General features: G+C 37.4%; 1 protein-coding gene across 2 annotated transcripts in view; it reads right to left on the reverse strand.

The window, feature by feature from the left end:
* mdn1 (midasin AAA ATPase 1) overlaps positions 1–13,935 on the reverse strand; it is a 194,309-nt gene that overhangs the window by 84,769 nt on the left and 95,605 nt on the right. For both annotated transcript variants that reach the window (XM_062044455.1, XM_062044454.1), the window contains exons 46-52: positions 13,660–13,868; positions 13,437–13,585; positions 11,451–11,650; positions 9,982–10,202; positions 6,637–6,750; positions 3,765–3,894; positions 1,229–1,335 (exon numbers count right to left, since the gene is read on the reverse strand). In XM_062044455.1, the coding sequence (XP_061900439.1) occupies positions 1,229–1,335; positions 3,765–3,894; positions 6,637–6,750; positions 9,982–10,202; positions 11,451–11,650; positions 13,437–13,585; positions 13,660–13,868 (1,130 nt within the window). The remainder of the gene's footprint in view (positions 1–1,228; positions 1,336–3,764; positions 3,895–6,636; positions 6,751–9,981; positions 10,203–11,450; positions 11,651–13,436; positions 13,586–13,659; positions 13,869–13,935) is intronic.

Genomic DNA, 13,935 nt, shown 5'->3' on the forward strand with positions numbered 1-13,935 from the left:
TATATATATATATATATATATATATATATATATATATATATATATATATATATATATATGGTAGGGATTTAACGGTATTGTAGATACCGCGTTATTGCGGTTTTAAAGTCTTCACAATGTATCCAAAGTGTGACAATATCAAACCAAAAATTTGGTGAATGTAGTTTTTTCCTGGCACTTTAGTGTTTGCCAGGTCTGAAATTAAACTACCTTACCCAGAATCCTCTTTCCGCGCAGCTCGGGACCGCCGTGGAACACCGTAAGCAGAAAGTGAAATGTCGTCGTAGATAAGAGGAATTGTTTTTTATGGACATTTCCTGAAAATGTCATTAAAATCCGCCCACAACTGTTTGAGTTATGTTGCTAACAAACACACAAACACGCCTAGGCGAAACAATAACCTCTTTGGCAGAGGTAAAAAAGTCTGAGTTCTGCAAAGCACTTTTGTCTTGAGCGTTTCCAAGGCGACAGCCAGCTGGTCACGACGCAGCGCAAAAAAGGGAAAGGATTAAAAAAAAAAGTGTCTCTTTCGATATCGTTGGAGGGCAGACCCTATCCATTTGCACTCAGGCGGAAGGCAGGGTACATCTTAGACAAGATGCCACCTCACAAACAATCACCCAGAAAATAGGTATTTGAAGCCAGCAAAGCTAAATATCAGTTTGTGATGTATTTACATTATTAAAAGTTATATTGTTAACTTTTCTGAGAAACAGCATTTTCCAAACTGAAATAAAATATGTCCACTGTAGAGGACACTGCTTCTCATAAAGTAAAAAAGTTGAAAGACACTAAAATGAACATTGTTGTTTTACACTGGATGTTTACATTGTCACTTTAAAAACATAAGCTGTAAGTTATATATTTAAACCATTTGAAACAGTAGATGTTCCTGTGCAATTATTTGCACTCCAAAATACATGTCTGTAGTAATAAATATGTTTATAACATTTGAGTATTATATTTGTGTTCAATTACTGTATGTGTGTTTATCCTAAACATTCCTGCCACTTCATTTTACAAACAATGGCATGTTTTATTTTATTTTTTACATATACCACAATAATATCGTACTGCGGTCTTAATACCATGTTAATATCGCACTGTGAAATTTTGATACCGTTAAATCCCTAATACATATATATACACACACACACACATATACATATGTACACATATACACATTTTATATTTATATACATTATTCTACTCAAGTTACTGTTCATACCATTGAGAAAGGCTGTGGAAATTTTCAGGGCACAGGTGTGAGCAGACATGCTCACAGTGAAGTCACAAATAACAACCCTCTCTTCTCTGTCCAGCATCAGAGTAATCCTGCAAAAACACACCAAATGCTCGTTACACCTATAAACGTAAACATGACCCAAAACCAAAAGTAATAATTCATCTACATGTATTTGTGTACACAAATCACGTTGTTCACCGATCTACATGAATCAATTATTTTACTTGGACATGTCATTGAAAACGCTTCATATTCATACACACAGTAGAAGGTGGTGCAGCATGATGCTTTATTTCAACTCATTATGAGTCTTTAAATGGTGTAATTCAGATGTATGATCAGTAAGAATCAAGGTTTAAAGCAGGGGTGTCCAAACCTTTTGACTGGAGGGCCGCGTTGAGCTAAACAACTTGGCCGGGGGCAGAAAGTCGACTGCATGCAAAGTAACCATATTTATATACATAAATATATACATATAAGTGTTGTCCCGATACCAACATTTTGGTACTAGTGACAAAATGTATTTCGGTACATTTGTAAATAAAGGGGACCACAAAAAATGTCATTATTAGCTTTATTTTAACAAACAAATCTTACGGTTCATAACATGTTTGTTATTGCAAGTTTGTCCTTAATAAAATATTGAACGTACAAGACAACTTGTCTTTTAGTAATAAGTAAACGAACAAAGATTCCTAATTTAGCTGCTGACATATGGAGTCACATATTGTGTCATTTTCCAATCTATTATATTGTCAAAATTATTAAGGACAACTGGTAGAAAATTACCGTAATTTCTGGACTATAAGCCGCACCTGACTATAAGCCGCACCAGCTAAATTTAGGGGAAAATACAGATTGATCCACATATAAGCCACACCCGACTATAAGCCGCAGGGTTTTGATGTGTAATTACCGTAGTATATAGGGGTTCCTGCTACCACGGAGGGGATTGTCGGGACAGAGATGACTGTTTGGGAACGCAAAGCGTCCCATTTATTAACAATAAATCTTTCAATCATTCAATCAAACTTTCACATCTTTGACATGGCGAACAGCATTCGTGCAGAGTACAAATAATACAAGGGCAACTGTGGCTACGAAAGTAGCTTACCACCACCATGTGTGAATGAATGACGGGTTTTTAAACATGTAAAAGCGACTTTGGGTACTTAGAAAAAGCGCTATATAAATCCCAGGTATTATTATTATTAAAGTAATACAAAGTGCTCGCCTGTACGTTATCAAAATAACCAGCCTACCGGTATATGAAAAGTCAGTCTTTAATCATTGTGTCATCGTCTTCCTCCTGCGTACTAAAACCACCGAAATCCTCTTCGTCGGTGTCGGAGAAGAACAGGCCGTAAATAAGCCGCACCCTTGTATAAGCCGCAGGGACCAGAACGAGGGGAAAAAGTAGCGGCTTATAGTCCGGAAATTACGGTAATTATTAATCTACTTGTTCATTAACTGTTAATATCTGGTTATTTTCTGTTTCAACATGTTCTTTCTACACTTCTGTTCAAATGTATCCATCCATCCATTTTCTACCGCTTATTCCCTTCGGGGTCGCGGGGGGCGCTGGAGCCTATCTCAGCTACAATCGGGCGGAAGGCAGGGTACACCCGGGACAAGTCGCCACCTCATCGCAGGGCCAACACAGATAGACAGACAACATTCACACTAACTTTCGCACACTAGGGCCAATTTAGTGTTGCCAATCAACCTATCCCCAGGTGCATGTCTTTGGAGGTGGGAGGAAGCCGGAGTACCCGGAGGGAACCCACGCAGTCACGGGGAGAACATGCAAACTCCACACAGAAAGATCCCGAGGCCGGGATTGAACACGACTACTCAGGACCTTCGTATTGTGAGGCAGACGCACTAACCCCTCTGCCACCGTGCTGCCCCGTTAAAATGTAATAATCACTTATTCTTCTGTTGTTTGATACTTTACATTAGTTTTGGATGATATCACATTTTGCTTTCCATTCGTGAAGTAGCTTTTCATCCAGTTCAGAACCACACCGATAATGCCGTATCATTCTAATTTGTGAATTAGAAGAGTATGTTTTATTTTATTAAATGCTTTTGTTAGATCCATAAATACTGCAGCTGTACACTGTTCACGATCTATTGCGTTGGTAATTTCTGCAGTTTTTTTATTTTATTAATTCCATGCTTTTCCCGCATGAACTGATTTGTAGTTTTTGGGTAATTGCACATTCAATATGTTAATATGGTATGTCAAAAAGATTACACTCCAGTGGTACTGAAAAAAGGAAGCCAATCAAAGCAGGTTAAAAAGTATTTAAGGTGGGATATAAAAGAAAACGCTAAAGTAAGCAAAACAATCATTATTTTTTTTAAATATTTGAAAAGTACATTACATTTCTGGGCATACCAATGTTTCTGCATTTCTTAAGTATGTTGCAACAAAAGCAGCAGTTTAATTCTGCATTTGATCAACTAAAATGAATTTTCGTAATAAACATCAAGTGCAGTGTTGATCTCCCACCTGTTGGCAACAGCATTCAGTTCCTGGAGATACTCCTTGTAGCTTTCCTTGTCCTCAAAGTCACGCTTGTTGGCTAAAATATCCATGTACTGCTTGTTCCAGCGCATGTCCACCAAAACCCTGTACTCATCTGATAACACACAAAAACAAGAGAAGTTAGTGATAGAAATCTTATTAACAGTTAAATACATTGACATTACTCTACTTCCAAGTGATCAGTTTTCTTTTACTCGCAATACATTAGGACAGAGATGTGAAACATGCGGCTGGCCGGCCTGAACAGGTTCAATGCAGCCCGCAAGAAGAGTTTGCTAAGTGTAAAACTGAGCTGTATTTTTAAATTAAAGAAACTGTTGTTCTAAATGTGTCCACTGGATGTCTCAATAGCAATTCTGTTAGGCAAGCAAATAGTGTATACACGTATACCAAACGAGGTACACGGTAATGTGGGGCTGCGACTTCTCTCCCTCTATCCAACATAAAACAAACAGGAGTAAAACACACAATTGGTAACCCCACTTAAAATGCTGCATGAGACACTGCACATTGATATTGTTCTGTGCAAATTATTGTCTTCTGTGCAAATTTAAAGAAAGTGAACTGTGGAATGACAAATGAGGTAGTTGATACATAGAAGCGATTTTATTTATGCTTTATTTTGTGTTTTGTTCAATCGTAGATGTGCTGTGACTTAAACTTTAAGTGCTTTGTAGATACACTGAGATTAAGTCTAAGTTATTGTGTAAGTAAGTAAGTACATTTTATTTATAAAGCGCTTTTCACAGATAAAATCACAAAGCGCTGTACAAAACATAAGTGAAGTAAAACAACAATTCAAATAAAACAAGAGGGGCAACATCATAAAAAGGATACAAAGTGGATTCAAATTGATAGTTAAAAGGTGTATTAACTAAAAGCTTTACTAAAAAGAGAAGTTTTCAAATGTTTCTTAAAAGTGTCAACACAGTCAAAATCACAGAGAGACTGGATGTTCCAGAGTCTGGGAGCCATAGCCTGGCATGCCAGGTCTCCATGGGTTTTAAAACAAGTTTTTGGGATCTTTAGAAGACTCTGGCCTGAAGACCGGAGGCTGCGCCCTGAAGAGTAGGGGCATAACAAATCAGTGATGTACTGAGGGGCCCCACCGTGCAATGCACGGAATGTCAGGACTAAAATCTTAAACTCGATGCGGAATTTGACTGGAAGCCAATGAAGACTGGATAAAATGGGGGTGATATGGGCTGTTCTGGGTGCACCGGTCAAAAGTCTGGCAGCTGAATTCTGTACAGTCTGAAGTCTCTTTAGCGTTGACTTGTTGAAAAGAGAATTGCAATAGTCAATACGAGACAAAATTAACACAGGAATGATCATTTCAAGATCCAATTATGACAAAAAATTTCTCACTTTAGAAATATTTCAGAGGTGATAAAAACAGTTTTTGGTCAGTTGACTTGACATTGACTGATCAAACACAACCCCAAGGTTTCTGAGGCTGCTTTTAACAGATGCACCCAGAGCACAAAGGGAGTTCTTGATCAGGGGGATCTTTTCATCGGGAGCAATAATCAGAGTTTCTGTTTTGTTAGAATTTATCTGGAGAAAATTTGAGGACAACCAGTTTTTAAATACAGGATACGCACTCCAAGAACTCAGATAAAAAGTGAAACTCTGAATCATTGAAGGAGCATAACAGTTGAATATCATCTGCATAGAAATGATAAGAAACATTTTTAAAACTACTGATCAACCTCCCAAGCGGCATCAGATACAACAAAAATAAAACAGGCCCCAGAACAGAACAGAACCCTGGTCCACACCACATGACAGGTTGGACACAACATGTTCTTAATGGTGTTGTTGAAACTGCATCAATTTTTTCTTCGGAATTTTCAACTAACTTGAAGTATTTTGTCAAGAGGATTATTTGTAATATGTACATTTTCAGAATGTGCTTGTTCTATTTTGGGCCTAAGTAAAACAAAGAAAACAATCTGAAGTTGTCTTAGTTGTATTTTTAAGTTATTATGCCACGATTTTACCATTTTTGGCCCACATGGAAATAGATTTTCCTCCATGCTGCCCCTGTGCTAAAATGAGTTTGACACCCCTGCATTGAAAGGTGCCCCAATCTGATATCAGGCCGATATGAGCAAAAAACAAGTATGGGATTATATGGGCTTTCATATAAAATCTCAGTGTTGCAGTGAATTTACTGGTGCAAAGCTGGACAGCCAATTAACAGGTAATGAAATAATTTAGAAAAGGATAACATGGTAGGCTCTAGACTGGTAGACTTCGGAGCTCGCAACTACACAACAGCTAAGCACACATACAGTATGTAATACGTTTCTTTAATTGGACAATGAATCAATATAAACAAGTATCAAATGATTATAGTTGCATATTATTTATAGATAAAAAGTCACAAACGTGTCCGCATCCTTCAACTTAACTTAATGAGCTCGGTGTCGCCAAAAAATTAACGGTCCACTTCAACTTAAAGACAGTAAAATTCCATTCATGACAGTTAATAATAAATAGGTTAATGTTTTTCATACATACCATTGTTCTTGGAGTAACTTCACAATTTACACTACAAAATATTCCAAGTATGTATGATTAATGCTGATATCGTATGAGATCAACGTCGGTATCAGCCAATACTTCAGGCTCTACTATCGGTATCGTATCAGAAGTGAAAAAAGTTGGGACGGGACACCCCAAATTACATTCTCCTGCATTAACATTCATTCACAAGGCAACCTGTTTAAAAATGCTGTGAAGGAATGACAATAAAATACAAATAGAAAAAGTCCTACACAAGAAACAATTTCACATAAAAACAAGAAAATGGAAAAAAAAATACATTTACCATTGCTGTGGGGTTGGAGATGCCCAGAAAGGGATTTTCCCTTAGCAGCAAGCTTACAGGTAAATACAGCCTTTAGCGCTGTGCTTCCTGCCTCCACTTGAACCAAAGCTGCATCTGCAAAACATTCTCGTTCAGTAAGTCCTTTCATTTGAATTTTTTTTTTACAGTGATTGTTCATGTAAAGTAATAAAATGTCACATTTCTGTGGAGTCGACCCATAAGACGGCAGAGCCATTTGTGCTAAAAATAAACTTAAATATTTACATATTTTGTAGTAATTATTGATGGGTCAAACAATAGAGAAGCATCTATGCATTATGAAACAAGGAGTGATACCTCATGTTGATGTGTGTGTGTCATAAAACTATGTGACCAATACAGCTGCTGTATCATTTTGATCTTGTATGTTCTTCTTTGCTGTATACTATTTGACTCATTGAACAGAGTAGCGCATTTGACATTACACATATACTGTATATATAAATATATATTTGCTACCTATTAATTCTACCTGTAGGATAAATGTAGGCTCTGCAGCATAGAGCTTTATTTCCCCCAAAAACAAGCCTATTATCAATGATTCAATTGAGAATGTAATATTTATACACACACATTTTTCTTTTCTGACTCCTAGCATCCAGAAAACGCATATTGGATCAGGCTGTGGTCAACATGGTTATAACAAACGGCCAGTCTCTGAGTGACATGGTTAGAAGAAATGTGTGTGTGTTTTGGTCAATGTAACTGCTGATATGTGCATATCAGTCAATATGGAAGTATATGCCATGACATTGGTGACCAGGAAAAACAAACATGCGCATCGGCTTTAAAGAGACTGAATTGCCTTCGAGATGCTCCATAAACCTGTTTTTCTGAATAAAAATAATAGCACTGTCAATTCATTACCAATTTAATCAAATTAATCACAGTGTTGCTGTGGATTTATCACTATCAAATAATCAAAAAATATGTAAATATATCAAAATTCATTATAATACTAGCATTTTTGGTACATTTAAGTGATCTGAAACTTGATCCACTCTCTGTACAATTAGAATAAATGGAAATAGATCATTTGAATAACATATATTTTTTTGGACAGTTTGTCAAAAGAATTATTTCTCTCTAGTGTACTGCATTTCACATGTGAAATATATCTATACAGTGCCGTATCACAATACTGTATCATATCGTGACACATATTGTATCGCGAAGACCTTGTTAATATCCAGTCCTAATATTAATGGTGTTTTATTGCACAAGGGCAAAAAGAGTAAAAAAAGAAAGGTATAAGAACATCTTGTTCAAAAACATTACTCTCTTTATGTAAACATTTACATAACATTTTACACATGAATGTGCACCAGTTTTTCTTTTTGTGTTATGAATGTGCTATTTTAAGATTGAAGTGCTTTTGCTGACAATATGAGAGTAAAACTCCTTTTAGCAGAGTGCACATTTGTCGGTCGACTGTGTCATCATGTTCTTTATGTACTCAAATTTCCCATGGAAAGGACCAACTTGCTGTTTTAGCATATTCCATTTTGACTTGTTTCCTTATGCAGCCTGTTACGACAGGATCAGTTACCCATGTGTACATTTGTACATGCGGTTAAACTTTTTAATTACAGCAGATGGCGCCATTATAAAAACAGCGCAGATTCAATACGGTCAATGACTGAGTGGCATCATTTACCCATCAGTAGTATTAATTAAAGTTAAAGTTAAAGTACTACTGATAGTCACACACACTAGGTGTGGTGAAATTACCCTCTGCATTTGACCCATCTCCATGTTCACCCCCTGGGAGGTGAGGGGAGCAGTGAGCAGCAGCGGTGGCCACGCTCGGGAATCATTTTGGTGATTTAACCCCCCAATTCTAACCCTTGATGCTGAGTGCCGAGCAGGGATGTAATGGGACCTACTAGGGATGATGCTCAAAACCGATTTTCCCGGTTGTTCGATAAGAAAAGAATCGAGTCCTCGGACTCGAATCCCTTTTTGAGAACCGGTACCCGTTATCGAGACCACTATAGTAAAGAAAAAGAGTTGGTTCTTTATTCGAATCCCTGGGAACGAATCCCAAATGGGCAATGTTATGCCCATTTGATTGTAGACTCTTACTGACACCTTGTGGCAATATGAAAATACTACGCGTCATTAGTCTGTCCACTTCCGGGTTGGCGAGTCAGTTCAGTTCATGAGACAATTGAGAAGTAGACAAGTTGTGTTAGCTCCTATAAGCCTTGGAAAAGATAAGTCTGTAAGTAAACTGTTTAACTTGTTTATGTAACTCAATATTAAGGTTGAAAGTGGTTAAATTTAAAACTAAGATGTTTATTGAAAAACGATTTTTGTGCACTGTTTCAATGGATGATTTGAGGACTTAAAATGGCTGCCAGTCGTATATTTCCACCATCGAAATAGTTTCAACACTCAGAAGTATTTGTTTGATGATAGTACTGTATATTTGTGTGAAGCTAATATTTACATATTGTGTATTAAATTTGAGTATGTTACTTGAATCACATAGCTTATACATTTGTCATTGTGTGTATTTCAGTTTAAAAAAAAAAAAAACAGTCCAGTGCAAGACAAAAGTAAAGATAGGAAAAGACAAAGCAAGATCAACAACAATAAAGAGCCTAAATGGATTAATCTGCTTTGGAACTTTATAAGACGTCTTGGATTGTTTGTTAGCTGTCTGCCTGTGTGTGTAGTTAGTATGTTCCAATAGCAGCAACATTTTGGAGAGCTGTATTATTTTCAGTTTTGTGCCCAAGGGACTGATTTTATTTAATACTATATTATTATTTATACACCTATAGTGATCACAGAGACAGGTTGTTTTTGTGTTACTGTATATATTTGTTTTTCTGAAAAATCCCACTTAATATACTTTGCGTAACAACAGTCAATATTTATTTATTTTATTTTTTTTAGGAGGGTAACAGTCAATTTGTATTTATTTATTTTATTTTGTTTTTTTCTTATAAAATAAAAGTGAGCTTTTGTTAAACCAAATATTGTGGTTTTTTTCCATATACAAAAACCTATCTGGATTCGATAAGAGAATCGATAAGGAATCGGTTCGATAAGAGGATTCGATAACAGGCTCAAACTCGATAATTACTTATCAAGCATCATCCCTAGGACCTACCAATCTCAGGGCGAACACTCTAAACACAAGGCCACTGAGCAAGGTTAGTTAATTAGTTGCAAGAAAGTTGTGTGGCTATTGCCTAAAATTTGAAATTGTTCAGCCAACAACATAAGAATATTGGCACAACCAAGGTGAAAGTCTCCAATTAGTTTTGTTTTACTCTCATGCAATAAGCAACTAACCATTGGCGTATTTGTAGCTCTTTCTCAAATGTGAGAGCCAGCGACAGCGCATGATCCAGTCTCCATGAGAAGCTCTCTCTGTGATAAGTCTGACTGCAGGGGCCATCAGCTGCAGAATGTCAGTCTCTGAATGTATACTTCCCTCTGGGAACACCAGAGTTTCATGCACACCACTGCTCTGCAACACCTTTTGCAGGTCACTCAGACATAATGGGCGATTCCTGTCCAAACACAAAGAAGTGATTAATTATTTCATGGAGTGATTGATTTTTTTTTCTAACCTTTATCAGTCAGAGCAATCTAACATAATACATGCAGTCTTGTGTGAGGTGGCAATGTACAAGTATCATGTTCCACCATTGAGCTTTTACCATCTAACAAACTCATCCCAAAGCTGGAAAAACAAGCAAACTACACTAGGGTCTAACAGGAATGTTGACCTGCTGAGGGTCGCATAGAGAAAATTGAAGGGTGTGTCGCCATAGTCAACATGGCAGACGCCACAAAAAAAATCAATTTGAAGTCAATAGATTAGGTACGGACCAAATGTTTATTAGCTTGACATGCATATTTGGGTTTGACTTTGTCTAAATTCACTTTCTGTAAAATAATATCGTGATGTATATCGGCATTGGTCCATATTGCCCAGCCCTAATCTGGAGTCATTATATTTAAATCATTTGACTTTGACAAGCATTTGTTTGACATGAAATTCAATTTACTTAGTCATTGTCAAGATGATGGAGACTAGCAGGCAGAGCCTTTTACTTTGAAGTCAAAGGACAGCCACCCTTCTGCGGCACTTTAGACTGACTAGCAGGCTACAGTAGGTACCACTGTAATTTTGCCTCATCCTTCATTTTAAGCGTGAGTGAAGAATGCGTGAAAAATGCACTTCCGACCTGATAAGTCCAAAAGAGAAAGAGATGATACAGTATTATCTGCTCACAGACGGTACTTGGTGGTTGTTTGAGCACACTGCAGCTAGTTCTGAATAGTCCCACGCCTTCATGCTTCAGTCACACGCAAGATTCTCACAAGAATGAGGCAAAAATATACAGTGGTACCTACTGTAGTTGTTAGCCTTTTCAAGGGCTTGTACTGGAAAATAGGCAAAATTTTCACGAGTATCAATAATCACAGAATTTTAAAAAATCATCAAAAATATATGTTGTAAGATGCATAGTAAGTCAGCTAATTTGGATTGCATGTGCTATATTAGGGGGTGTTTGGGCCTCCCACAGATTTTTAGTTTTCCGTATAATATTCAAATGCAGCTAATGTTTAATTTTGTCTGTAGAATATGATGCCGGCTCATAAAAATGAGTTGCAGGCTACAAATGGCTCATGGGTCACATTTTGAACACCACTGGGGTGTAGGATTTACTGTGCTGGCTGAACTTACTACTTTGTTGAAACGTGGCCAAATATATCAAAGAAATCTATTGATATGTTGATTGAGTTCTCACCGTTTGCCCTGCAAACTGAGGGCGTTGAGGCAAAAAGACAACACCTGTCCATCACGGAGGACAGTCGAGAAGCACGAATCCTCTGTGGAGAGCAACGCGGATGGAAGGCTGTCAGGCCAAACGCCAGCACACAGTAACTCACTTCCCCAGTCCTCGTTGTCCAGGACTGTCAGCTTCTGCTCAATCACCTCCATGGCTAGCTGGAAAAATAACATTCACTGGAAATAAGCGCACATACTAGATCAGGTGTGTCATTCTGGTTTTCATTGAGGGCCAAATTGCAGTTCTGGCTGCTCTCAGAGGGCCGCATGTTACAGTGAATATATATGAATTATAATATGTAATCGCCTCATTATGTTATTACACAATTTCCTTTGGATCTCCATGTTTTACATACAAATTGATGAATAACATACTTGCTTTTGAAATCATAAGTGAGGGGGACAAGCATACAAAAATGTTAGGAAAATATGTTGATATATTTTGATTTGGTAAAAAATGCTAAACATACGTACATTTAAGGACAAAGCTTAGTGTCAGCTTTGTGTTATAGGTGACAATGTGTACTATTAATTATTACACAGGTAAATACAAACAGTAAAAATAAATAAAAGAGCAAAAAGACAATTTCATGACAAAAAGCAGACATTTTGATACTAACTAATAATCTACTTTCACTTAAAACACAAAGCTGACCCTAAATTTTATCTTTAAAGTATAATTAATGTCCTTTTTTTACAAAATAAATCTAAATGGCCCCTATATACTTTGACTTTTCAGTATGCAACCCTTCGTAGAAGACGTTTGGACACAACTGAGTTGTATTCAATGTTTAGAGTTTTTCGTATTACATTACATATTTTTGCTTTTTTCTTCTGGTTACAATTTTACTATTATTGTTTTATCCAACAATACGCTTTGGCCACCCCCGTGTTTATACAATATTTTTTTGCATGTTCAGATTTTCTCAAGTTTAAAAGACATGCAATTGTATGCATTGCATGCAATTTTTCAGTCAAAATTTAAAGAGCGAATACATTTAGTAAGAAAAAATGAAGTTCTTTATTGATGATTTACTTCAAGGCTTTTGCGGGCCGAATAAAAAAATGTGGCGGGCCAGAACTGGCCCCCGGGCCTTGAGTTTGGCACATGTGCACTAGATGATAATTCCTGAAATAATAGGTTTTTTTTTTGTTTTTTTCTGAAATAATAGTTTAAGTGGTCCAGTTTAGGACATTTTATTGCAGGGTCCCCAAAGTCTAAAGACTACAGTAGTGTTAATTATGTTGTAGCCTTAGCCTTTTGGACTGATTGAAATGTCAACACTGCACGGCTGTGTTTACATGCACATTGTAACATGGTGGTGCCGTGGTTATATCACTTCGGCTTGTCTGTGCGGAGTAATGCATGTGCTCCCTGTGCTTGTGTGGGCTTTCTCCGCATACTCAAGTTTTCTCCCACATCCCAATATCATTCATTTACTATATATAATTCAAAATAATTCATTTAGGACTTTGCTTGTTTGAATGCTTCTTTGTATATATGTTGCAATTGACAGGCAACCTGTCCAAAGTGTACTCTTCCCGGGCGCGGCTACGCTGCTGCCCACTGCTCCCCTCACCTCCCAGGGGGTGATCAAGGGGATGGGTCAAATGCAGAGGACACATTTCACCACACCTAGTGTGTGTGTGACAATCATTGGTACATTAACTTTAACTTAATTTTAACTCAAAGTTAGCTAGAATAGGCTGCAGCTCACCTGTGAGCCTTTTGAGACAATTAGTATAAAAACAGATGATTGGATTAATGGTTTGGACTGTAAATTACGCCTCCATGAGCTCTCGTAAGTTGTTATAAGGTCATTGGTCACCACCATCAGCATGTTCTTGTCAGTGTTTAAATGCAGTTTATGAAGGGTCTTTTCTGCTGTGTTCACTTGATGTTAAATGATTAAAGAGAAAGTAGTGCAGTGATGATAGGTTATACCTTCAGGTTGACTGTTGTGCGTTGACTGAATGCGTAAGCCTCTCCACAGGCATGCTTCAATGCACTTGGTAAATCCACACCTCTCTGCAGCTGGCAGGAAAGTAGGGTGGCGGCATGAAGAATGGAAGCCATTGACGAGGCAGGAGAATCTAAGAAAAGCGTGATTTTAATGTGCTAATTCTGCTGAGTCACTGCATACGGATGTTGTTTTGCAGATGCTCACCCCAGATGGCACCTTTGATGCTTGTATGTATGTTAATCAGCAAATTGCAAACACAGTCTCCCTTCACTCCTGCAGAGTGTAGCAATGTTTTCAAATCCATAGCATCCCAGGAGATTCCGTCATTTTCCCCAGGGATGTAAACCTCCACTCCCCTGTTCCTCATGGCTCTAGAGAGCTCTCCATGCACAGGGTCCATTGTCAGGAACAACCTGCTCAGCAGACAGCACAAATTTAATCATGTATAACGTATTAACAGCTATCAAATATTTAATACTA

This window comes from Entelurus aequoreus, linkage group LG04 (genome assembly GCF_033978785.1).
Source record: "Entelurus aequoreus isolate RoL-2023_Sb linkage group LG04, RoL_Eaeq_v1.1, whole genome shotgun sequence".
NCBI lineage: Eukaryota > Metazoa > Chordata > Actinopteri > Syngnathiformes > Syngnathidae > Entelurus > Entelurus aequoreus.